The following is a 27,564-nucleotide window of genomic DNA, read 5'->3' as shown; positions in this document are numbered from 1 at the left end:
GCGTATTAATACATTATTTGTATGATTTTCTGCATGTAGCAGATTGCACATATCAAGGGATTTTTCCTATCCCCATTCCCAGGAGGCTGTATATTATGTTGAGCAGCTGAGGTCCAAACATATCTTGTAACAGTGAGCGGTTTTAAATATGGAGACAAAGGACAAATAAAGAAAATGATGGAATGTATGTCTAATTGTACAGTACAAAAATATCAAGCAAGAAAATGGGGGAATGCATTGGAAACTTATAGTGTGGGAATCAATGAAAAATTAAGCCATTCAAAGTTAATAAGTTAAATGCTGTAAAAAACAGTATATGTTATTTCATTATGTATCTTTCCTGGAAAAGTCAGATCTGGCCACAGTGGTACATGCCTTGGTTATATCCTGCCTGGATTACTGTAATGCACTCTATGTGGGGCTGCCTTTGAAAAGTGCTCAGAAACTTAAACTGGCCCAGAGAGTTGCAGCCAGGCTGTTAGCTGTTAGGAATTACACAACAACCTTGTTGCAACAACTCCACTGGCTGCCAGTTCATTTCCAGGCACAATTCAAAGTGCTGGTTTTGACCTATAAAGACCTATATGCCTTGGGTCCAGCCTATTTGAGGCACCGTATCTCCCTATATGAGTCCCCCAGAGGATTGAGATCACCTGGAAAGGCCCTTCTTTCTGTCCCACCTGTCTCAGGTGTGTTTGGTAGAAACAAGAGAGAGGGCCTTCTCAGTGGCTGCTCCCAAACTTTAGAACTCCCTCCCTAGGGAGGCCAGGATGGCTCCATCCCTGCTGTCCTTCTGGTGGCACACAAAGACATTTTTTGTGCTAGCAGGCCTTTGCAAACTGATAAGGACTAGGAATGTTGTCCTAATAAAATTTTAAGGTTTGTATTTTTAGCATATTCTATTTTAACTCATAACTGTTTTAACTTTTAAAATGGCTTAATTGTTTTTTAAATTTTATATTTATACATTTTAATGTTGCATTGTTTTTAAATTGTATTGTTTTAAATCTGCTGTTCACTGCCTTGAGTCCTGATATTGGAAGAAAGGTGAGGTATAAGAAAATAATAAGAACAACAAGAAGAACAACAATAAAAATACCTTTCACAGGACTCTTTTAGTTCCTTCAGCTCAGATGCTTGCTTTTCTCTTGCAAGTTCTATTATTTTAGCAAATTGCTGTTTTAAAATAAAATTAAAAAACAGGATACAATGTCAGGTTTTCATTCTTCATTTGTTATCCTTTTGCAGATTAAGAGTTGGATCCTGAATGGCCGTTCTATTTTCAGAATTATTAGACCAAGATCCTCCAGAGGCGTCTGCTGGAATATTGGTTGTCCCCTTTCCACTTTTTCACTTTCCATGGTTTCAGACAAGGATATTTCCCAACCTTCACCAAGAACTTCTGGGAATTGAAGCTGCCTGCTTGCAAGTTAAGCTCCACATATGCTATGGTCTTTCCCCACCTCCAAGCCCTCTGCAAATTTTTTAGTGAAAAGAGAGAGCTGCAGTGGGAAGGAAGAAACAAGAGAACACCCTCCCCCAATATCTTGAACCCCCATATCTTGAACTTGCCACAAAATGGGTTTTGTAAGCTTTTGCTACCACCTAGAGTGAATTAGTCTAGTGACTTGGGATACATTTTACATCAAGCATATGTGTGACCTATTTATGTGAAAGGAGCTGGATGACTACTGTAACAAGGGGTTAGGTGGGGTGATTCATCTCTATTCATACTCAAGAAGCTACAGAGTTAAACTCACACAAGTTTGGCAAGGATTGTTAGTTATAGGAATGGTACAAGCCTGAGAAATAAGGGAAAAAATCTTTGTCTTCTTAGGCTTCATTTAGTATAAACTTCTGCACCTGGAGAGATGTCCAAGGTCAGTTGATAAATGAGTTGGGAACATGACTTTCAAAAAAGTGTGATTGGATGACTTGTCCTATGGTATAGACACACAGGTGCACTACCTAGTACAGAAGTGTAAAATTACATATAGAGCTAGAAACTTTGCGCATATAAACAAGACTTCTTGGGCTATGCTCAGAGAGCTTCAACACAGACCTTAGACTATGGGCCAATGAGAGATTTCTCTGCTGTTGTACCAGGACTCCCAGAAGCTGAACGGAGAATGTGAGTCTGTCCAGCTGCTTTTTCTGTATCCTTTCTATATATATTTTTCTGTGCAATTTGGCAATAAAGCTTTACATCTTTCCCACAGGTGTGGATTATTGTATTTTGAACCTCCTGCCTTTGGCAAAACAATATGTAAACTTGCCAGAAAAAACACAAAACAAAACAAAACAAAAAATGGGTGAGAAGCAGTAGACACTGTTCTTCCAAACAAATCTATATAATCAGTGAAAGGACAGCATCTGAGATCTTCTGCTTGCCATTCTCACAGGGTGACTTTCATGCAAAAGTGTCACAATGTTGTCAGAGCTATCTACACTTTGCAGCACTGTATTCTATGAACTACCTTCATACTTTCATACCCAAAAATGTGTTGAAATATAAACTTTATCACAAGGGGGAGCCAAATCCACATACTGTATTACCAAAAACAAATAAATGCTAATATGAGCTCAGCTCCATCTATGGCTTCTGACAAAATTGAAAGTCAGGAATGTTGACATAAAGTTCAGAGGTTTGAAACCATCTGTAAAGTCTAGGGGTACATCTACACTCTAGAAATAATGCAGTTTAACACCACTTTAACTACCATGGCTCCATCGTACAAAATACTGAGATTTGTAGTTTTGTGAGGCACTTGGGCAGAAAAGGCTAAATATCTCACAAAATTACAAATCCCAGAATTCCACAGCATTGAGTCATGACAGTTAAAGAAGTGACAAGCTGCATTAATTCTGCAATGTAGATGCAATCTGAGTGTATATAATGTATACAATATGTAATGCTTTCCTAGTGAATTATACCAGGCCTCTACTAGGAAAAAGATCTTATCATGATAGATATGTATAGAATTGTCAATATGATAGATATGTGTAGAATTGCTCAACAACTTTCCGAGATGCACAACATCACAGTTTGGTTCTATGTCTACCGAGAAGTGGGCTATGCCTCCAGTTCAAACATTTTACTCTTCGGATACATTTTCATTGTAGAAAGTGTTGTAGTTTAAAAGCCTTTAAATCAGGAGTGAGAATTGACAATAGTTCAGATGTTGAATTGTAATCCTTAGTATTTCTCACTATTGGCTGTGCTGACTAGGGCTGCCAGGAGTTGCAGTCCACTAACACCTGGATGGTTGCACAATTCCCACTCCAGTTTTAAACCCTCTTTTATTTCCTATTACTGATTAGAGATAAAAGCAGATTTTCCCTGTATCAAACTGAGAAAAAGCTGTCCTCTTTTAGTTTCAAGAAAGGAATCTTTGGCTCTTATCTCCAATCAGTGATGAGAGAGAAAAGTAGGAGCTTTCTGCACAGCAAAGAAGAGGGAATGAGCATGGCCTGCGGCAGCTTGCATATCAAATGGAAAACTGCTGCTTTTCAGATCCAGCCCCTGGTTCCCCATATCTGATCTACTGATTGTGCTTGTGTACAGATATGAAGTTCATGGACAATAGTAAGTTGTGCATCCCTAGAACAGGAGGATACATCTCAGTTCAAAGTCTATAGAAACATTTTATCTCTCTCCCCCCAATACTTCTATGTCAGGGTAGCGTCAGAGTACCCAAAAGCAGATATTCCATTTATACCTGCATCTGCCTCCTGTACTTGTGCTAAAATATGCAAAAAGAAGAGGGAACTAGTTCATACATTCCTCCATAGTGAGATACATGAATCCCACACAGTTTTAGAAACTTCATTTCCATGTGGAGGAAATGTGCATTTGTCCTTGGTACATTACACCAGAAATGTAAGAGGGGGAACTTGCAAATCCACTTTTTGCCAGCTTTTACTTGTACCATGTGCATAATCTGTCAGCCAGTAATTCTTTATTGCACAACAATTGCATTACCTTACAATATGGGCACTTAGTCTTCTTTGACATTGTACTCAATTATAATGTGACAATGTGAGTTGGGTTCATGCAATAGATTTTGGGAGCTCTCTGTACCTATCAATTAAGATCTCTGGCAGCTCTTAGCTGAGCATTCTTGCCAAGAGTGGGGTAGTGGGTGGCTACAAGAGACAAAGCATTTTTAGAGGTGTCTATGTAGCTGTGAAAAGCCCATGCAAAAGAGGATCTCCTGCTTTGGTGCCATAGCCGTCTTGAGTCCCTGTACCAGGAAGAAGGTGGGATATAAATAAATAGAATAACAATAATAATAATGTGAGGCAAATACTGTACTTGGTATTTTCCAAAGCCTTTGAACCAGCTCCAGCTTTAAACTGTTGTTGATAATCTACATTGGCTACTTAAGTTATGTTTGTGTAATTTAACATATCCTGGATTTATGACAGGGAGCTTCTGATTGTTACAGTCTAACTCCTTGGTGGGAGGGAGATGAAAACTTCATCCTCCTTGTGCCCAAGCAGGAAGGAAGCTAAACAGATCTCCTTCACTTGCTCTGACTGCTAACTGTTAAGGTGGGCTAGAGTGATATTTCTGTAGTTTTATAGTAAAATATGCATTCTTACTGAAAATAGAGCAGTTACGGATTTGTAACTCTAGGTTACGAATTTTTAACTGCAGCACAGAATGTCAGTGTTTTTATGCTGTATTATGCTTTTCTTGTTGCTTTTGTTTTGTTCTGTATTATTCTTTTCTTGTCATTATTCAGCTTCTAATTGTTTTCTTTCATTTTATGAGCTGTCCTGAGAACTTTGTTATAAATGTAAGCAAGTAAGAAAATAAATAAATGTCAATACACATATAAATGAACTCCAACTGTATGTCCCAACTGAGTCAACACTTATGTAAATTCCAATAATTCAGTGGGTCTACTTTAGTAATCATTGGATTAAGCCATAGGCTATACCTCGGTGACATGCTGCTCTTTCTTCTTCCGAATGCAATCATATTGCTCTTCTCCTAGCTGAATTAGTTCTCCCTCCAGCTTCTCTTTCAGCTCCAACACTCTGTTGTCAGGATTCTCTGTTATCTCCCCAGCATTCCTGCTCTCATCCAAAGGTAACCTCCTGCAACTTCAGAGATAGAGGGACAAATCTAATTGTACAGCAAGGACCCATACTGCTTGCAGTACAGTAACTATAGTATTACCATTAGATGATATGTCATCTTCTATATGTCTGAGTGGGCAACCGAGTGCTCTACATATTTTTTGGACTGTAATGCCTTTAACCTCAGCCAGAAAGACCCTTGATCTGTAATGGTAGGACTTCCAGTCCAAACCATCTGAAGGGCACCAGCATGCCTGTCTTTGCTATATAATCTGTAGGCAGATCAGTCACTAATGGAGTCATCATTAATCTTCTATCATTCCTTGATCTATTGCTTTATTCCTATGCAGGTGTTACAGCTCTCAGTTTAAGCCAGGGGTGGGTAACTGGGGGAGGTTAAAAGTAGAAAAAACATTCATTTCTTTGTCCCCAAATGCTTCTGAATGCTCTCTAGAAGCTATGGGGTGCATTTTTGCCATGTTTTTTGCCCTCATGGGCCATTTTAGCTCCAGGAGAGACCTTTTTTAAAAGCTGGTGGGTCTTGGGGAAGGGGCACAAAAATGGCCCTAGGGTCTGCACCTTGTCCACCCCTGCATTAAGCTGTACTGTTGTTGAGTAAACATCCTCTAAACACACTGATACATCAAAGTATTTGTGACTGAATCAGTATGCAAAATAATTTGTTGATTTGCTTCAGTGGGCTGAATAGTGCTTTTGTTGTTTTCTTCTTTGTCCTTGTGCTGCTCTTCATCCATTTAATTGCATACCTAAGTAGCAACTTGGTATACTGCTGGGAATAAATCTGTGATTTCCAGTCACCTGTCAACAATGGCTTCTCATACTGCTACTTTTTAAAGCACTAAGATTAAATAGAAGGGTTTTTTAAGTTATAAAATCCATATTAGTGCAATACCTTCACTTGGCCTAATAAAATCATGTTTGAGAAAAGAATGACGAGGAAACCAAACCCCAAAAAATATTTAAAAATAAAAAAATAAAAATCAGGGTTCAGTAATTACCAATGTTGGACCATTAAAATGTTGGTTGAGAACCTGCACTAGCAGTTATAGCTATAGAGATGTAGCTATGGAGGCATAGCTACATCCCCTGATATTACTCTCCAAAAAAACCTACTTCCAGGGATCCCTGCAGATGCTTTTCTAAGCGCATCCAGCTGCAGGAAGAGAGCTGGTTGCATCTCTGTTTATCCCCCTGTTTTCCAGCAACACAGAAATAGCTATGTTGAGGGGAAGGGCTGCACTGCTGAAAAGGTAGGGTTTTTTTTTGGGGGGGGGGTTTGGTCATTGCTTGTGCAACAACAATAAAAGTGAATTGTGATGGCATAAGGCAGGCTTATGACATCATAATTACTGAGCATGAGGCCAGCTATGATTTAAAAAGGTGATTTTTCAAGCCCTCCAGAAATCATCTTGTACCAGATTGTTAGGGGCAATTAGCTTACAATTTATAAACCACTTAGGGAGTGCTTAAGCACACTGATAAGCGGTATAGAGATATACTTGCTATTGCTATTGCTACCTGCATTTTATCAGCAGTCCTTAAATGACTTAAATATCCCCTCTCTGTCATCTGCTTTGTTTATTAATTTTCATGTTGAGCATAAATAAAGTTATTAGCCTAATATAGATTTTGGATTATCTTTTAATACCTTTTCTTTTTGGGGGCTTTTGGAGTGCCTGGACTCTTCTTTTTGCCAGGCTGGGCAACCAGCTCTGTGAAAAGGACAGCATACTTCTGCAACAGCTCTTCTCTGCGCTTGATCATCTTCCGCTCCAGCTCTTTCAGTTCCTTCTCTTGCTTCTTCAGTAGTTTCCCAAAAGCCTTGATCTGCTGTAGCTCCTCAATGCTTGCTGTCTGTGGCTCTAAAACACAGCATGAAAAAGAAACTTGTCTGTATAAATATGATATTATATTGCCTCAAAACTTTCTTTATCCATTTGGGGAAATCCTTTGTACAACTGGCTTACTTATTCAAACATCTTCTGCCAAGCTTAGCATGATTCTGGCTATTTCACAATTACTACATTTCCCCCCCACTGAAGTCACAGTACTTGATATCTGGGAAAATGCAATAGAGGATTATGTAGAATGTCATAATGTAAACATGATAGGTTACGGTTGAATCTTATTTGTGACACTGGCTGGCATGCAAAGGGCTATGGGCAGCAATATATCACCACATCAGGATGTGTCATGTCTGAAAAGCCACTCCTGAGGCCTAGGGGATCTTCCAGAGACACATGCAATATGGGAGATACAGCTTAGGGGAAGGTTCATGATGGCCTTTCTGAACATGAGCAAGTAGTTCCTTTCTCACACTTTGGATCCTGGACATGGTTCTTAACAAGCAACACAGATCTCTCTCCATACCATTCTGTGAATGTTTTAAACTCTGTGTGGAGGTGTATCAGAATGAGAAAGGGTGAAAGAAGAGAAGCCTCCATACTCTGATGTTGCTCACCAGGGCTCTAGAGCACTAGGTGCACTGGATACTCAGGGAACCTTGGAGGGCCACACACCCCACTGCACAAAGGTTTGTGGGGAAAACACATCCCCAATCCCCACCATGCCTACTAGAGAGCATGAAGGTAATTCCTCCATGTTTTGGCCCTGTTTGGTTCATTTTGCCCCCCCCCCCCCCCCAGGAAGTGACTTTGAAGGCAATGTGTGACAATGTTCCTTTTGGAAAAGAGGCCTCTCCTGAGCTTGGGGAAGCAATCATATGGAAAAATTGCCCCACATACCCCCTAGGGAGTATTTGGGGGCAATAAATTGAGCTGCTGGAGGGTTCTGGGGGTGACAAAAGGAGTCCCGGACCTGCATGTGGGAATGGAGCTGCAATTTCCCCATCCCTGTGCTAGAGCGTGTTTTGTTTCAGTATCTGCTAAGAAGCCTGATTAAGCCAAATCAGAGGTTACTATAATTCTGTGTGAGTTATAAGGAGCATGTGGGGAAAATGTTGACTCACTCCACTTTTTGTAATGTGGGGTTCAGTTCCAGCACTAAATGACAGTTTCAGGATGGAAATTAATCCATTCACATCTGGCATTTTAAATGAGAATTACCTGTAGTTACTTTCGTGGCTTCTTTCAAGACTTCTTCTTTCCCTGTAGGAAACATTCCTGGAGAAGAAAAACATATATTGTTATATCTGCTCTGCACATTGGACGCATTGACCAGAATGGAATGTTAAGTTTATCCCAATGAAATGAGAGCTGTTGTCCTTCCTTTTTGTGTCCTAAAGTAATGCCATCTCCTAGAAAAATCTGAAGTGTGCATTCCTAGCCTTCTGTGCCCCAGATTATATGCCTAATCATGTCAGCAACCTTACCTGCAGGTCCATTTGAAGGAGGAATACTATAGGTTCCTGTGGCATTAGATAATTCATTTGTAGTGAGTTGAGTGGTTGAAAGGCTTTTTTGCAAATCTGGCTTCTATAAAACAAAGAATGATAGTGCATCAGTGTCACAGCAGAAATGCATTTCTGGAAACATTTGGCTCTTTTTCTAGTTTTGATTCAGACTATATTTTGGTACCTTAAGTTACCACACAGAAGCAACAAGAAAGAATAAATGACCATGAATTGTGGTTATTAAGCAGGTCCAGGACATTATAAACTTATACATTAGTAGGGAGTCCCTCCCCCCCCCCCCCACCTTCATGAATTCCTCACTAGTAGACTCAACCTTACCCACCAGTATAGTGGCCTTTTCAATTCACTCATCTTTGGGGGGAAAAGATGTCTGAGGACAATAGTACTTTTGCTCCTCTGTCCATTATTACCCACCAGTAAACTTTATTGCAAAACATTAATTGGGACTGTCCCCGTCAAATCACGACAGGTGGAAGTTATGGGATCCTAATTTAACTTTAGTCTTATGAGCTGGAAAGAACTATCCATATGATTATGGGGCTACAGATAAAATGCAGTCGCCCCGTTCACGGGCAGACTGCTTTGCTGCTGTAGAGCGGCAAAAACTACAAGCCCCAGAATGCTCTGGGGCTTGCCCAGCTCCCGATTGGCTAGTGGGGCCGGAAGGGGCGGCCCTTCCGGCCCGGGGACGCTCTGGGAGCCGGGCTTGCTGGTGCGGGGCTTCTGGTCCTCCAAGGCTGCCCATTAGTGGGCCCGGCCTTGGGGGCGGGGCCCCGCAATTTGACGCAGAGGGGAGGGGCCGAGCAGTATATATTGCTGCTTGGAGGCCTCTCCGCCTCAGTCGGCGCTTGGCTTCGAGCGGTTCGGAGCCAAGCTTGGAGGGGAGATAGCCTTGAGCTTCTCCCGCCCGCCCACCGCTGTTTCAGGTGGTTTTTTGTCACAACTGTTCGGCAGCATAGGCCAGGATCTGAACGTTGGTGGTACCAGGGCTGTGGAGTTCTGGTTTGGGAGTCACAAGGTACCCGGGGGCGATGAGCGAAGGCGTTTGGCCATTGCGGGGGCCAGAACGCAGGTGCGCCTCCCGGTGACTAGGGGCTTTGTGAATTGGGGAACGCAAGGTATGGTTTGCGCTCAAGCGGTGTTCCTTAGCCCCTAGGTCATCCCAAGCACCGGGTAGGGACCCGGCTTTGGATAATCAAACAACAACGGGTTGTTTGATTGCACAGATCCTGACCTTATGCTTTGTGCCAACCCTTCCAATGGTTTAATAAAGTTGTGGCCTTTCTCCCATGTTGGTGTTCTATGGTTATTTTGACAAGCACATAAAAGGCAATTCTCAGCTCTTCCTAGAAAAAGCCTCTTTAAAACAACTGATCTTCCTTTCTGCTCCTTGAACTCTCTGTGCTGCCTTTGAATCTCTCTAAGGAAGCAAAGAAAGCACACTCCATGCCAGCTCCCTTCCTTGAAACCATGGTGACCTAGATATGCAAAAACATTCATTTAACTGTTCTTCTGTATGTGTGTGTTCTATTATTTATGTTGCCATCTCTCCCCTGTACAAGGAAGTGTGGGCTAATTAACAAATAGAACCATTTGCAGAACTCACCTCTTGGCTCTTTGCTGACTTTTTGTCATGTGCATTGAAAAATTTTATTGGGTTGGAGAGTGCCATCGTGAGGTCTAGAAAAATAATCCAAGAAATATATACATATAAACTGTTCTCACCTCACCCTACTTATTCCTTGCTGCCTCAATTATATAGGGATATAGTAAATATATAGTGACATAGTAGAACTCATATGCTTGATCTTGAATTTTCTTACTTGTTCACATTCATGCAGAAAGACAGGAATTCATTTGAGTGGCCTTTTTTGGAAAGACAGTGACATCACTAAGGGGTGCAGATTACACCAGGTGACATCTGAGAGGAGGGGTGACACCCAGTTGAACCCTCATCCCACTGTGGGGTGCTGCTGCTGACACCCACCCTTTCTCTGCTGCCTTGGCTCTCTGCCGACGGAGACAACACACCAGGAAAGGAAGGGTGAGTGAGCACATAACCTGCTCCTTCCCACCCTCCCTGGTGCCTTGGCTAGCTCACCTGAGCTAGCTACAGTATCGGAGAAGGAGGGGCATGCCCCTGCCCTCACCCCAGCTTCCCTTGTGCCTTGCCTAGCTCACCTAAGCTAGCTAAGGCAATGGGGAAGCAGCAGCAAGCACGTATGCACCTGTCCCCCAGCTTCCCTGGTGCCCTGGTTGGCTTGTGGTTGTCTCTGCAGGTGGTTGGAGGGTAGGGTAGGCCACCCCCCCAGCACCCACATTGGTTGACACCAACACTAGGAATGGCATTGAATACAGTCTGTCCCCTGACCTAGCTGTTACTGTTGTGTGCTGGTTTTGAAACATTAGCCCTTGCCTGTGTAACAAATGGTAGGGAAGACAGAAGTTGCATTCAAGATAGTCTTTGGTGACCTTTTGTTTGGTATGATTGCTTATTATCAGATAGGAAAACGTATGCCAAAGCATGGCTGCTGGTAGCATGTATGAGTAATGTAGGCTGGGGATCATCGATTAGGCTGTCACTGATATACACTCACCAGCTTTGTGAATAACTAGTACAAAACCAATGCTAGCATCTCTAATTATAACTGTTCCAGCATTGTCATATGTTCCTGTGGAAGCTTCATTCAATCTTCTCTCAAAGTTTCCCAGACTTCTGGGAGATACATTTCTGCATCCTATTGTCAGTTCCAACTAGAATAAACTCATTGAATCAGTGGGTTTTTAAACTCATCATTCAACAACTGATTCAGTTGGTCTACTCTAGTTGAAATTTCCAACAGGATTTGGGCCACAAACTCCTATTATCTTCTAGGCTCATCCATCCTTCATCTAAAATGTTTTGGATTATTACTAATTAATCAAAGGAAGGAAACAGTGCTTACAAAATGGTACAATCTGTGTAAAATAAATTGTGCCACCTGTATACTTTAACTCTAACAGAAGACACATTCAGCAGTAACACAGAAATATGCTCCCCCTCCTTTTTTTTTTTTTAGAATATCCTGCAAATATGTACAAATATTCCTCTTTTAAGACTTTGGATTACAGTACCTGCCCATGAATCAGGAACATAGTCTTTCATGTTCACATAGACAAGGAGAGAGGGCATCGTAAGTGGCATGTTGCTTTCACTACGAAGGCAAACATGGTGATAGCCTAAAATAGAAAGTACATATATCCAAAAAGGAACATATATTACAAACAGGTAGAAAACAATGCTGTTAAGAAACTGTTTTGGAAAATGGTTAAGTCAATCAGAAATGGCTCTGGTATAATTAGTATGATTCAAGCTGTAGCAAGTCATTGCTAATGGCAATGGCCTAAATTGTAAATTAGGCCTGAATGCTATCATTGATAACATTAATATCCAAGGCTGTTAGTCAAGCTATTCTTATGTCTTCTTATGTCTATGTATAAAAATCTGGGCGCAAAGCGTGTTTTTATAGTGCATGGAATCCTGAGAACCATACACTTACAATATTCTTAGTCCATGCTATTGTATGGCTTAGTTGAGACTATCTGAAAGCCCGTATCTCCCCATATGAGCTGCCTGAGTCATATCTTTGGGAAAGGTCTGTCTCTTGGTTCCACTATCCTTAGAGGCTTATTGGCTGAGGACATGGGAGAAGTCTTCTTGTGGCTGCTTCTAGTTTATGGAATTCCCTCTAAAGGAAGACTCAGGAGATTACAACTCATAGCTTTTAAACCACAATTAGACTCAGAAAAAAAGAGGCTCTGGCTATCATACAATGATGTCTCCAATCCTTAGCTGCTGAATCCTGCAAGCATGGTTAGGGTTACTTTTTATTGATGTGGAAACCTGTCAGTGAGCTCGCAGTCATTCAAGCTGGTGAGCAGTTGCGTTATTGGCAGTTACATGGTGTCAGTGTCCCCTCTTCTCCTCCTGTCCTCCCTCCTCTTCACTATTCCCAAGAAGCCTGATTACTTTTATTATTTTTCTATTTCTTTCCTTCAAAAAACCTTAAATAATTATAGTACCAGCACCAGAGCAGCTGAGGTGACTGAGGAGGTAGAGGGGCCAGGTGAGAGCGGCTCCTTTAAAACCAGCTTGCTAGCTGCATCCCCAGATGGCCCAGAAGACCAGTGCCAGCAGCACCACCATCATGCCCAACTGTGAGGAGGTGGGGACCGGTAAGAGCGGCACCCCTCAAAGCCGGCTCACCAGTGAAGCCTCCAAGCCAGCCAGGACACAAGAGCACTCCAGCCCCAGCGCCAGAAACATCATGCACAGCTGTGAGGAGGCAGGGACTGGTGGGAGTGGTACCCTTCACAGCCGGCTCACCGGTGAAGCCTTCAACTCAACAAGAACTAATATTATAACAGCTGGAGGATATAGTAGTATAAGGTGGTTGTTAGAATCTGATAATATTGTCTGATAGTATTTGATAATATTTAATAGTATTGCCTTATTTGTTATCTATTTTATATTTTATTTTATTGTATTGTAATGAGTTTTTGCTGCTGTTATTGTATTTGTATATTTGATATTGAGTTGAGAGTATATATTAATAGACTTTAATATTCTTAATTTAATTGTATTTTGATTAATTTAACTGTAGTTAAGGTAAGGGGTTGAATTTTAGTTGTATATTTGCTAATGTAATGATTTATGTCAGTGTTTATGCATCTTTGTAAGCCGCTTTGATCTGTTGGAAAAGCGGTATATAAATAAAATTTATTATTATTATTATTATTATTATTATTATATTGTTTTAGTTCGCTTTTGTTTTAAATTATATTCTAAGACACTTTGTGTCCATACTGAGGGAAATGTGGAATATAAATTAATTTGATAAATAAATAAATATTATCCCCTGCCCCTCTGCCAGTCTATAGTACATACAGAGAGTTATTACTGCATAATATTGCCATAAGAGATACCTTATGCATGTACACAAAGACAGCTGAAGTGCAAGTTTGTAAGTATCTCATTGTTACAGATTTTATTAAAAGAGAATCATTTTGATATCAAAGTAATGGGCAAAATCACCCATAAAGAGATCCTTCCACAAAAATGGAAATTGAGGAGGAAGCTCCAGTATATATTTTTTTCATAATTTGTATGTTTCCTAAATCATTGTTGCTTAAAATAAAATCCTAAACTCTATATATCATTGATTTGGCCTTTTCATATAGCTATTATGATCACATGAAAGGCATAAGGATTCATGTGAAAGAAATACTAGTTAGCCAGATGATTTCATCAATTAATTTTCAGTGGCTACATAAAAAGTCAGTTCTCACCAGTGCGTACAGCAGTAACAGGAATGATGCGTTGACCAATGAATTTTCCTCCTTCCTCCAAAACCACAATTCTGAGAGAAGCCAACTCCGGCATCAAAATCTGGCAAGAAACAATCAAGTAATACAAAGTTCAGGGAGCCTGCCTTAAACTGACTAAAATATATATAAATTCAATGGCACAAGTTTCTGTCATGCTGAGCAGCTAACTTGAAGCACCATGTTTTACAAATTGGAACTTTTTGAACCTCCAAATTCTTCAGGCATTGAACTTTGGCTCACTTTCAGATTAATGTACAATTTATATTTCCATTTCAGATATTTTTGCCAGCTGTCTAGTTCTTATGATTAAAATATATATTTCTTCTAAAATTATGGATTATAGATGGCTAAACTAGGTCTTAAATGCTGATTTATATGCAGAGAAGTAGAGGCCTGGTTAACTCTGAATACATATCAAAGCATACTGTACAAAACAGCCTTGGCTTTGAGAAGTCTCCCATACTTTTCTTGATTCTTTAAGAGGCTTAACAGGCGGCCCCTAAAGGGCGGCTCTGTGCCGCCTCTGGAAGCACCAGATCAGCACAACTGCACACCATGACCCCGATCTGGCTTTTTTGCAGCACAAAACGAAGCTGCAAAAAGCATCCCCACCACGCCACCCCTACGCCAGTGTATAATGCCAGTCTGTTTAGCCCCTAAAACCCCAACATTAGAATTAAATCTTCCCTTACAATATGAAAAAGATGTTTCCTAGAAAGTTGGCTTGAAGGCAGAAAGAAGCCTAGCTGACAAATGATGATTCCAGTCATTCAGAACTTCACTTATGAAAGCATGGCTGTGCCAATGGGTGTCATGTTTACAGTGAGTCACTGGTGCCTGTGTGGTGTGCAAGCAGACCACAAGTCTTCGGCATGCTAATATTATATACACAAAGGCTAGCAACCAACATTAATTGTAAAGTTTACCATAGGGAATCTCACATAGGATTGCAGATGTTGCTTTCTAAGATTGTCATCATTTTTAAATAACCAAATAAGAAAAGTGAGAGTGAGACTGTAGACTCAGAACAAACAGAAAGCTATCCTGGCTCTCATTTTGGGAGACAGGCAGGATATAAGTGCAATAAATAAATAAATAAATAAATGAAAATGCCTGCCACTAATTATTGGGGTCAGGAAATGGGTTATGCTTGTCATATTGGAAGTTGTCCTGGCCTAGGGGAAATGCAATGGGAAATGGTAGCAAGATATATCTTTAGTCTGTTTGATCTGATTTTATATTCTGTTTTTAAACTTCAGAAATACAGTCCTGAGTGAAGTCAAGGGCTTTCATGGCCGGCATCCATAGTTTTTTGTGGGTTTTTCAGGCGATGTGGCCATATTCTAGAAGATTTTCTTCCTGACGTTTTGCCAGCATCTGTGGATATATATATATATATATATATATCACATCACATCACATCACATCACATCACATCACATCACACACTGTGTGAGCCTGGGAATGCAGGAGTGATTTGCTTGTGTATTGTTCTGTGCTGATGGCAGGCCTCAGGCTGGGAGGCTAATGCAAAAGAGAATTAGTGTCTGCTAATTGGCGATCATTATCTGCTGGGAAAGCCCCTGACTCTGAGTGGTTTCCCATTTGCATTTGCTGAGTCCTTATTTTGCTATTCCTCAGGACTGGTAGCCAAATTTTGTTCACTTTAAGGGTTTCTTCTTTCCGGTTGGATAATTTCAACTGGAAAGATTAAGCAAATGCCTACTCTGATGTAAGACTGCTTCCTGTGCACTCCATTTTGGAAATAAGCTAGTATATGAATGCTACTATATAACCACTGTTTTTGTTGTTGTTGTGTGTCTGTCAGTAATGGGGTTTTCTGGAGTTGAGAGTGTGTTACTCACCCAAGATCACTCCATGGGTTTCCATGGCCAAGTGGGTAATTGAACCTTGATCTGCAGAGTCATAGTCAACACTCAAACCACTACACTACACTGACTGTCATTGTTAATGACACTAGACATTGTTAATACTTCAAAATTTATGTATATATTACAATGAAATAAGTCTACATTTCTATAATTAATTCAATTATTAAGTAATAGTTTAAAAGCATACAGACTTGGTATTCATAAAATATGAACAGTGGGCTGAGCTAGAGAGATTTCAAGTTAAAAAAAAACATGTTCAGGGAAAAACTCAGTGTGTGATTTTTAAGATAAAAATTACATTCTGACCTTTAATTCCCTTTCTTTAAAACTGCAGTATTAATGACCTCCCTTACAGGGTTACTAGGAAGAAGGAAACAGGGATTATGTATTATTCTCTGCACAAAATGCACAGTTTGAAAAGTTACTTTTTGGATTCCCAAATCCCAGAATTGTTAAAACAGTCAGCCCACCTTATCCAAGGGTTCTTTATCCACTGATTCAACCATCCATGGCTTGAAAATATTTTTAAAAATATATAAATTCCAGAAAGCAAACCTTGATTTTGCCATTTTATACAAGATACACCATTTTATTATGTTGCTGTATATAGTGGGATTTGCGCATCCATGGATCTTGGTGTCCACGGGGGTCCTGGAAGCAAATCCCAGAGGATACCAAAGGCCCACTGTATGGAAATAGCAAAATATGAAAACTGTCTCTGATCCTTTTGATGAAGTAAAAAGTTGGATCTTATTTAAATTATCATAACTCCCAAATATTTCCCTCCTTCATCACCACTACTGTCTTGGTTCTGTGCTGTCCAGGAATGTATAGTTAATTATTAGAAGAAGAAGCCAGTCTCAGCTGCTGAAAGCTGATACTGGGAAGAGACAGATTTTACGTTAGCTACTGCTACCTTTTCAAATACAAAAGCCTCCTCCTTCCATACAGGATTGATCGAGTTGGCATTTGGGGTCAGCTTGGTCCTGTATCTTCGTTTGGGATCACCTGGTAGTCCAAATAACTCCACTTCCACATATGACCTCACAGTACGTTCTGAGAGAAACTGGCCAGAAATGATCTATGAATACACAGACACAAGAAGAGCACAGTACTTAAACCCTGTTTCAATAATATCTATTTAGCCTCTGAAATGCTTCTCTTTAGAACAATGTGCTTTAGTCCTTAAGAAGCATTTTTCAGCAGTTCATGCACTTGCTTCATTCCCACTTTTCATCACTTTATGGCAGGTCTGGAGAACAGGGACCTGTCCAGATGTTACTGGGTGGCAACTTTCACAATTCTTCATCTCAAACTATGCTGGCTAGGAATGATGAGAATTGCTTTCGCTCAATACACATTTCCCAGACCTGCTTTATGGAATGACGTTCAGAAAAAGCACATGGTACATCTTCCTTGGGACTATATTGCTTCAAGATGCAGTTGATGGAATCACATAGATGAATGGTCCCATATACTGAACACTCCCTGCTATGGGGAAAGCAGTAATGTCAGAAAGAAGTGTTCTAGCTTAGCTTTCCTTGTGTGAGGAAATTTAGCTAGTGCTAAACCAGGACAAAGGAGATTTTCATGAATACTTCCCCCCCTGAAAAATCATACATATGCACATCTGATTTTGCAGAGGAAAAAATGACTTAAAAGGACTTGCATGTTTATTGTACTAAGAATAACTGAACTGAGCATTATGCAGTGCAAGAACCACACTCTGAATAGGGCTAGCTTATCCTCAACAACATCATCACATAGCCAGAGCCAAGTATGTTGCAATGTCACTATTTCCAGGTGATATTCTTGCCTGGGTTATACTTATGTCATCTTCTCTTTTTCTATTGCTGCCAGACTGATTCAGCAAGGCACTTTCTGATTTTTGTATTTCTCACATGATTTACTCACAGCATTTAAGTGAAAGAACTAACATTTCCCACCATTCCATCTCCCTCTGGGAAGGATACTGCAGTTTTGTTTCACTGTGAAGAGCCTGGGTATATAACCAATGCCAGTAAATGGATGTGAGGTGGTGTCTGTACTACAACCTTGGTGAAAGACCTTGAAGTCCTGAAGCATCCTGGTGGTTGTTACGCACCGTTATCGAGAGAGTGCTTGCCACCACCACATCAATGCGATCCACCGAGAAAGGATCAAATTGTTTATCTGGGCGACGCATGAAGTCATGTTTAAGGAGATAGCCACTCTGTCCATTGAATTCAAAGAGAGCCATGTTCTGCTGCATGGGGACATCTGTGGGGAGAACAGCCCAACAAAGGGAGGACTGTCAGTCAGCAAGTACACAAAAGCTGTGAAAAATATATGAATCAAAGTCATCAGTGTGCTTTCCAGAAAAGTGTCTGCTCACTTTATCACCTAAACAATACAATTACAATCTGTTAAAAGAATAGTATGGAACATGTAATTCTTGTCAAAACGTTTCCCCAAGGGAACCCCCAAGTGCTTTTTTGAAATTAACATTCATATTACATTGCTTGTTATGTTATGTTGTTTTGAAATGCAAATGTATTGCATCTTGTTACAAAAAGCAATCAGTTACAAATGACTGCATTATTTGTAATTTATCATTTCAAAGCCCTGGACTCACACCTCCATATCCTCCTGCACCACAGTTAAGTACTATTTCCGTGTTGCTCGTAACAGCAGAGAAAGGGCTATGTAGAGGCAAAAGATTATCTCATCCCATAGAATACTTATTCTGGTTAGTCCTCCAGTTCCAGCCCTTGGCCTTCTGGCTCTTTTACTCTCAAGATCCGTCCCTGGATCTAGTACTCAGATCTCAAATTGAGTACCATTCCAAACAAGTGACTATGTTGCTCAGTGGGTTCAGTGTGGCAAAGTATAACCAGTTCTTATCAATTTTAAAATTAAAACAACCTGACACAGAAAACCAGTAAAAATGTATTATACAACAGGTAAAACACTCAACTTTCACTTGTTCCATACACAGTACACAGTAAAGCCTCAGCTTCCAACAAAGTAACACTACTCCCTAAACGCCTTCTCAGCTCCAATTCAGATCTTCTCTACCCCCCACAAGACATCAATCTATTTCTAACTTGCCCTAACTAACTCTAATAATAATAATAATAATAATAATAATAATATTTATAGCCCGCCTCTCCCCGGAGGATCAGGGAGGGTTACAATAAACTTTTATAATTTTACAGACCAGCCTCTAGGTTGCCCTTAGTTCTACAATCTCATCAGATGCAATGACTAAAATCCACAAAAGCTCATGCTAAAATATAAATCAGTTAGCATTAAAGGAGCTACAGATTCCTTCCCCTCCTCTCCCTTCCCCTCTCCCTTTTACCATCCTGAAATGGGAGTTATCATTCTCTTTATTCAGCATTTTTTCTTTGGAAAAGCACTATTCAAGGCTCATATTGTTAAAATCAATTAGACTACATAATTGGAAACAAAAAATGTAGAAACTCCACTCTCTCTGCAAAAACAAGACCAGGAGCAGTCATTCCCCCAACCATTAACTGCAAATATAAAAAATTAAAGTTAAAGAAGAACACTAAATTAATCATCATGCCAAAATACAACCAGAAGACAATTCCTGCAGAATTTAAAGATAATCTAAAATAAATAAATAAATAAATAAATTTCCATTGTTAACCCTAATTGACTGGGAACAGAAGAACTTTGGACTGAAGCCAGGAACACTGTGAAGGAAGAGGCTGTGCAGACTGCCCTTAAGGGGTGGGCTGCAGCTGCCTCCAGCTGTGCTGGATGTTCAAGCTAGGTTCAAAAAAGGAATAGGACTAGGGATCATATTGCAAATATAGGCAGGATACAAACCGCCATATAGTACGTATTGAATACGTACAAGGGTTAGGAAGGGGCGGTGCTTCCGCACAAACCGCACCCTAGTACGTATACAATACGTACAAGATGGTGGCGCCCCTTCCACATGGGCGACGCCATCTTTACGTACTGGACGCATAGCGTCCAGACGTGTCGCGGCGCCTATGATGTCGCGAATGCACCAGCGGTGCCTCGCGACGTCATCAGTGCGCCGCGGAAAGAAGCTCCGAAATGGAGCTTCTTTTTTGCTCTGCGCGGGCAAAATTTAGGGGCATATAACAAAGCATTTAAAGGATGAAGCAAAGCAAAACAATGTCAAAGAAGTTACAAAATATCAGCAGATATAATTCTTTGTGCTCACTCTTAAGGCTAAATGGATGAGAGGGTGGCAGGGATGGCAGTGCTTCCAGGACAGATTATACTTCTTTCACCAGGGGATGGTTCCTTCTTTTGAATAAGAGTTCAAATACAGCACTTAAATTGACCCATGGATAAGTTGACTCAGGTTTTTTGGATCAATTCTTTGACCTAAATTTCAAGACTTATACATAAGTATATACAGTAAGCTACATGATGTGTCAAAGGAGATTAGTGCACTGGCTTTTATTCCTGTGTTAGGCACGGGATGTAAATGCACAGGAACAGATTCGATCGCACAGCTCCGTCCCTGGGCAATACTTATTCCGTACCCGAACTGGGCTTCTCCCTGGCCTTGTAAAGAATGGGATTTTCCTGTTCTTTAAAAGGTCCAAGAAAAAGCCCAGGTCGGTTACGGGATGAGTACTGCCCGGGGATGGAGCTGTGCTATAGAATCTATCCCTGTGTGTTTATATCCAGTGCCTAGCGAGGGGATAAATGCTGGTGCACTAATCTCCAAATACACTCAATGGGCAACTTTTCACAGAGGAATATCCAATATAGAAAAATGGTTACAAAATAGAAGAATGAAGGGTTTTAACTGAACTGCAAAAGAAGAAACAGCAGGAGAAAACCAAGCAGAGACAGACAGCAAAGCAGCACTGGGAAGTTTATGCAAAAGATGCAGGCACCAGAAAATTACTGATCGTATGTGAGAACAAACCCAGATGGGAAGAGATTGTGGGCAGTTCTGAACTCACCTGCTGTCTGGAAGTTCAAGGCCACCATTTGGCAGCCAACATTCCAGAACATCTGAGGCATGTAGTTAGAAGAGTCCATCCGGGTACCCTTGGGATAAATTCTACTCATCTGCCTTTTGTTATAGCTGGATTATTTTTAAAATAGGAGACCAAAGATAATCATAGTGCATATGCCCTCAGAGCAGCTGATCAATTTTAGATGAAAGCAATTCCTGCTGACATTTCATTTGATGAGACCAACAGTTACATACATTAGGTGAAACATTCAACCTTTCCATGCTGCCACCATTTAATTCACTCTGTGATAAACAAATGAATGATGTAGCAACATATGAGACATTCATATGAAAAGTCCAGTTTTCATATTGATCTTAAGGCAGACAAGGCACAATTAAGATCACACTATTTCTTTTCCCGAGTAGTACAAATTTGGATTATCTATACCTGGTTAAACAGGAATGTGAAGCTCTGCATATATTAGTGGGTATTTATTAACAAGCAAGTGCTGTTTTAAAAAAAAGGATACTCCACAAACTGGATGGGGAACTTGCTTAAGAGTTCATAAGCCTTCATCTCAGTGAAGGAGGAAACGACATAACTTTGGTTCTTCTCTGGAAAAACAAGCAAAGTCAAGACAGAGTATGCTGAATGCTCTCAGTTCAATTCAAAGTGCTGGTTATGATCTATAAAGCCTTATATGGCTCAGATCTAAACTACCTGGCAGACTCCCCATATGAGCCTGAGCATGCTCAGAAGTTCTCTCCTCAATCCCAGCACTGCCACAGGCACAGTTGGTGGGAATGTGAGATAGGGTTTTCTCAATGGCTTCCCCTAGTCACACAGTAGCAAGCCTGTGGCATGCTGCCCTTTCTGGCACGCAAAGCTGTCTCTGAGGGAGGGTATGTAGCAGCCACAGCAAGTAAGGGTGCGTGTGGCCCGGCTTCTTGTCATGCCTTGGTTTACCTTAGGAGAACCAGGCCACGGAAAGGAGGGGTGGGAAGGTGCTCGCAGCCGGGCTGGCTCCTTGCCACAGCCTGGTTCTCCCATGGAAAACTGAGCTGTGACAAGGAAGGGCAGCATGTGGCCCTTCCAGGAAGAAGTTCGAAGGCTCACACCTTCATTCATTAGGATTCTGGGAACTGTAGTTTTGTGTGGAGTAATGAGGCTATCCATGGGGTTTTCTTGGCAAGATTTCTTCAGAGGAGGTTTGTCATTGCCTTCCTAAAGCCTCTTATCATTCTGTCTGCAGTGGGTTAATTTAAAGCCAAAGCCTGTAAGGACAAGATCTACATTTTTGAGGGGTTTCCATCAATTCCATAAATTCTCCCAAAGTCACTTATTATTTGATACAGTTTCATGAATCTTTTGACAAATGTTGGCATGTCCAATGAAAACACAGACCACAATACAATTCATTTCCTCTCAGCAAGAGATCATCCTAGGATATCTCCCACCACTAGGAAGATCTCACTGCCATTACGCAAGTGTACTGAAGAAAATAATCTTATCCTCATTCTGCCACATGATAGGGCTGGTCCTAGATCACAGATAAAGCAATAGATATCTCTATTGATGTTTCTTGGCTCCATTTTGTGATTACAAGCTAAATTTCCCACTATATACAGTTTCAAAAGCATATGAGCTGAATTAAGCTCTTAGGAGAGAGCAAGAAGATAGCATCTAGTGTTTTAAAATGTGAGTGTAGCATTTCTGGGGTTTACTTTAACTATTTCAAAACAATTCAATCTTCTTACTTGAAGAGACTTCAAAAGAGTCAAACTTGATGGGCTGGATATAATTAACCAAGCTGGACATTTCTTCATAAGCTGTCACTTCCAGACCTGCAGTACCCTAAGCAAAATCAAGACAGATAAAAAGGGATCTCAGAGAAAGACACACAGAAAATTGTTAAAATATAATAATATATATCCCCTCCATTTTCACAGGGGATCTGTTCTGCCTCCTTGTGCAAAAATGGAAAATTGCTGGTATTCAAGCCCCATTGGCTTGAACGGTGGCACGCACCCATGGACACCCCCCATTTTGTCCATTTGCACTTGCCACCCGCGAACGGGTGAGGGATGTGGATTCTAAGTCCCTGAAAACAGAGGGGTGACTGTATACAGACTCCATACACACCAGTGACAGAAATCATATATTGCACTATCTCCACCAGGCATAACTATGCATCCTACTCCCTTCCCTTACCACTCCGCCTTTGGCTATTCAGTGGCAAGGGACTCTGAGGTCCAGCTAAGCAGTGTCTGTCTGGTTATGCTTCAGGAGCTGACCACAGGAAAATCATTCTCCTGGATATATGAGGCATATAGGAGGATATCTTTGTTTTCCTTCAGCTGACTTAGGGGAGGTTGGGCCATAAGACGTTTCTTAGTTGAGTATACTATGTAGCTGATTTAGTAGTCATTTTATTTTTGACTCCTAGACTCACATTCTGTGGCTACTTTGTTTACTGAGGCTGTGAAAGGAACGAGTTTTGCTGTTCTTGCTTAACCTGAGGTGACTCTTCTTGGAAGTTTTGCACGGTGTACCACACAGCCGAGCATTGGGTCTGAAAGTATTAGAGGCCTGTACCCCTTCTTTTGCTTTTTTAGCTTTGACTCACTCTTCCACAAAATCCGTGCAGCTAGTTGCCTCCTGGGGCCAGGATGAAATTGTGGATTTTTTCTCGAGCTTTAAGGCAGATGTTGAGAAATTGTATGGAGGCCAAGAGCCAATCCTCTCTCTGAGACATCTTCATGGTCTGCTTCCTCCCCGGTGACCAAATACCTGCTTTCTTCTGCAGTCCCTCTCAAAATAGTGGCAGGAGGTGGCTCTGTGTCACTTTCCGTCACCATTTTGAGAGGGGCTTCAGTATGGGGGTTTAGGTGCTTGTGGTGATAGGAGAGCATTTTCACATGTTTTCACGCTTTCTGGGTGGTTGGGAACAAAAACCACCCTAAAATTACACTCGTTTTTTAAAAATTAGTGAGGTTTAGGGGACTGGAGGGGGGCTTCAGAAGCCACAAGAGTGGAATCCAGGACCATATGCAGCCTCTGGGCTTCAGTACGCCCGACCCTGTTTTAAGGGAAAGGGGATAATTTTACCTACTTTGCACTCAGACTCAGAGGGATTTGTGGGTTTGGTTTGGGTAATGCCATTTCAAATAGTTGTCCACATGACAGACAACTATTGTGTGGAACAGAGAAAAACTGGAATTGATGTTGAGCAACCTTAAATATGTCTATTGGGTGAAAAGGATGTCTTCAGACTTTTTTCTCAAGTTGTAGAGTCCAGGGATAGGAGATTACCTTCATGGGAAGCCTGGTGCACATGAGTCTTTTGAGTTAAAGAACCTGGGGAGATGGTCCAATTTCTCTTAATTATTTAACAATTGTCCAGTTATACATTGACTGGTATGCAAAGGGATATTGTAGCACCTATGAGACACAAACGTCCTAAAAGATCCATTTGCATACTGGTTTTCACACTTACATGGCTATGTCTTTGAATTATTTGATATGCTTTATGACTAAGGTTGTGGCCATCTGAGGAAGTCAGGAGGGTCCCCTGCCCCAGCTGGAGCTCTCATTGGGCAGTACCTCTTGCAAATCTCACATAAATAGTTTAATGAATTTGACCCTAGTAAAATCCACATCCATTTGCTGGTCCTATTCTTTCCTAGTGGGTAAGTGATTCCACAAGACCAATGATCATACCTCATCAGACTGTAGCTTTTTAATCTCTTCTTCATCCAGGTTTTCCAGGTCTCCCTCCACTTCAGGAATCTCTTCTGCCACCTCACCTGAACTGGCTGGTCAAAACACAAATTAGTATGACTGTGCAAGGTTTTATGAAGATCTGGCAAACCTTTCTTAAGATCAGAATTATCTCTAGATTGGAATGTTCCATCTTTCCCCATCCTCAGTGGAACAGTGGAGAGGGCCTCCTCAGTGGCTGCTTCCATGCTCAGGAACTACCATATATACTCAACTATAAATCAACCTCATGTATAAGTCAAGATCAACTTTTGGGGCCAAAATTGCGGATTTTTATATGACCCATGGATAAGTCGAGGGTCTGACTTAAGGAGGCAGCCTGGCTGAGAAGAGGCTGTGGGGGCAATCAATCACCTTTCCTGCATCTTAACAGCTGGGCTGTTCCCTCCAGAGGCAACCCAGTTGGGGAGAGGCTGTGGAGACAAGCAATCACCTTCCCTCCATCTTCCCAACTGGGCTGCCCCCCCCCAGCAGAAGCAGCCCAGCTGAGAAGAGACTAGAGGGCTATGCAGACTGCCTCCAGCTGCCCCTTTTTCAGCCAGATTGGGGTCACAGCAACCACATGATGCAGCCCCAATCTGACCTTTCCAGGGTGCAAAAAGGAGCCACTACGGTGCCACAGCTATACTATGCTCCTTCAGCACTGTATCATCTGGACACAGCACAGGAGGAGCGCCATGATGCCACGCACCATGTGGAGCAGCATGCAGCGTCATGGTGCCCTGGGGGCGGAGCTGGGGCATGCGTCGTGGAAACACTACACCCCGACTCTGCCCCCCAGCTGGCCCAAAGTGCCGGTCTGAAGAGTCCCTAGGGGATGAAAGTCTGCCCTTCCTCCTACTGTATTGATCAATGTATAAGTCAACACAGGTTTTGGGGTTCAAATTTTGACTTAATTTTTTTTAATTTATACATAAGTATATATGGTGCATTCCTAGAGAGGCTCCACATGCACTTTCCTTGTTATCTTTCCTTAAGCAAGTGATGACTTTTTTCTTTTGCCAGGCCTCTGAGGACTGAATGATCAGAGAGAAAAGGCATTTTATAATGTGCTTTCTTGTTTTTCTTTTTAATGAGTATGCTTTTAATTGTGTCTACCTCTATTGATAGTTTAATTACATTTTACCCTTTATATGATGTGTACCTTTAGCTGGGTCTGTTTTACGGTTTGTAGGATGCTTTGAGTCCTAGGGCTGGGGAAAGGGTGGAATATAAACAAACAAACTCACTCTAAGAACATACATCAAGTGATTATTTGCATGTGTGAATACACCTATACATAAACTTATTTCAGTCTCTCTTTTTCTTCAGGCTATAAAAACAGTGTTGGCTCCCTTGACATCAGTCGCAGAAATGGAAGCTACTCTTTCTGTCACCTTAAGTTGTGTGCTGATAGTGTCTTTACAGAGTTCAGTCCCGAGGTGATACTGAATTCATTGCTAGCAGCATCCTGTTTCTATTCTGTCATTGTTTAAGACAGGGCAGGCAATTCTTAGTCCTGCAAATGCATCTGAGGCAGTAGACTTAAGTTCATGCTGCCAACTTCTTTCTCTCAGTTAGTCTCAAAGGTGCTTCAAAATCTCTCTACATGCTGATTCTACAGACTCTCACACCTGTATCTTTGAATTCTCCCTCTAGATGATGTTGGACTGCAAGTCCCATCAGCTATAACCAGTGCCACCAATGGTAAGGAATGATGGGAGAGCCAGTTCAACATTGGAGGTCCAGATGATGCTTTCACAAGAGGCAAAAGATAGTTCTTGGTATATTGCTCAAGCTTTCCACAACAAAGTTTTTAAAATACAGCACCAGTTTGATCTATGCTGCCTCTCAGATATTTTTGTATACCAAAGGTGAAAGTAATGTAACTCTAGCCAGCATAGATAGTGGTAAGGACTGCTGGAAGTGGCAATGATTCCCAGTCCCCAAAGCCCTCTCTTGCTTTCTTTTTTACTTTCAGATAAAGGAGGCAACAGAAAATAGGCATCACTCTCAGTATAGACAATGTAAACATACTAGAATCCCAGTAAACTAGGATAAGTGAAAAATAAATGAATGCTTACAGTAATATTATCTCAGGGGAAGCAGATGAATAGGCAATAGATTTCTTTCTAGATAACTTTGAAATCACTGGTAAAATATCCTTGTAAGAGAAATTCTGTTTGAGTATGACAGCATCCTCCAGTTTCTACAGTAATTAATTTGTGCTTTTGCCAGAGAAAGTTGTCAGTAATTGACTGCATGCTAATTGGATTTTTCCTCAAAGACAGAGGCCATCTCTTACCAGAGGGCTAGATAATTACAACTCCCATCATCCCTAGCAAGCCTGGCCAAAGATAAAACATGATGGGAACAATGGATAGAAGGCCACACGCTTCCCTTCCCACTGCCTTACAATATGGTACCTGTGCTATCACTCTCTGTTGGTGCAGTCTGGTCTGTCACTTCATACTCTGGATCCTTCCCTTTCTTCAAAGTGTCCTGATTCTCACCAGTTATAAATTGGTTCTTCTTGTTCTTAATCAGGATTTTCCCCATGAGATCCTGGGGGCTTGGCAGAGGAACTCCTGGTTTTAGCTGTTCCCCAAAAAAAGAAAAGAAAAGAAATTGAGGTTGGTGGAAAGTTTACTCCTCACACCAGACAGAGCCGAGACTGCACCCTCAGCCTTCTGTTTGTTTGTATTGTGACTTTATCCCATGCAGTAATTGAATGTACGTATTCACTTACTGGAAATTTTTCTAATGGTTCTGTCAGTAGCATGTCCCCAAATATGGTTCTGCAGTATTCAGCCATCTTAGCCTGCTGCTTGGGCCTTTAGGAAAATAAATGAAGTAGAGATAGAAAAGGAGAGCCCAGTTATCAACAGAAAGACCGGAAACATCTATGACTGTTTCTGTCTCTGTCTGACAGATCCAAATTAAAATTATGTCATGACCCTGTGTCCCTCCCCATATATATGCTAAACAGCCTAACAATATACATTAAATTAGCATCAACACACTAGGATAGCCCGAAAACCCCACAAAAACACTAGGATACTGTTTTCTACAGTTCTTTTCAGTACATTACAACTAAATATCAGCC

The 27,564-nt window shown here is 41.2% G+C and overlaps 1 protein-coding gene across 1 annotated transcript in view; it reads right to left on the bottom strand.

Moving 5' to 3' along the window:
• PLCB2 (phospholipase C beta 2) overlaps positions 1-27,564 on the bottom strand; it is a 72,440-nt gene that overhangs the window by 8,332 nt on the left and 36,544 nt on the right. The window contains exons 13-28 of the mRNA XM_042472511.1: positions 27,208-27,292; positions 26,885-27,056; positions 24,420-24,514; positions 22,457-22,553; positions 21,229-21,313; positions 20,703-20,827; positions 17,846-18,000; positions 16,658-16,822; positions 13,811-13,910; positions 11,597-11,701; positions 10,089-10,162; positions 8,441-8,543; positions 8,175-8,231; positions 6,758-6,971; positions 4,947-5,112; positions 1,100-1,176 (exon numbers count right to left, since the gene is read on the bottom strand). Of these exons, the coding sequence (XP_042328445.1) occupies positions 1,100-1,176; positions 4,947-5,112; positions 6,758-6,971; positions 8,175-8,231; positions 8,441-8,543; positions 10,089-10,162; positions 11,597-11,701; positions 13,811-13,910; positions 16,658-16,822; positions 17,846-18,000; positions 20,703-20,827; positions 21,229-21,313; positions 22,457-22,553; positions 24,420-24,514; positions 26,885-27,056; positions 27,208-27,292 (1,875 nt within the window). The remainder of the gene's footprint in view (positions 1-1,099; positions 1,177-4,946; positions 5,113-6,757; positions 6,972-8,174; positions 8,232-8,440; positions 8,544-10,088; positions 10,163-11,596; positions 11,702-13,810; positions 13,911-16,657; positions 16,823-17,845; positions 18,001-20,702; positions 20,828-21,228; positions 21,314-22,456; positions 22,554-24,419; positions 24,515-26,884; positions 27,057-27,207; positions 27,293-27,564) is intronic.

This window comes from Sceloporus undulatus, chromosome 1 (assembly GCF_019175285.1).
Source record: "Sceloporus undulatus isolate JIND9_A2432 ecotype Alabama chromosome 1, SceUnd_v1.1, whole genome shotgun sequence".
Classification (NCBI taxonomy): Eukaryota; Metazoa; Chordata; class Lepidosauria; order Squamata; family Phrynosomatidae; genus Sceloporus; species Sceloporus undulatus.
Note: the sequence above shows the minus strand (reverse complement) of the source record. Positions and strands in the feature narration are given on the sequence as shown.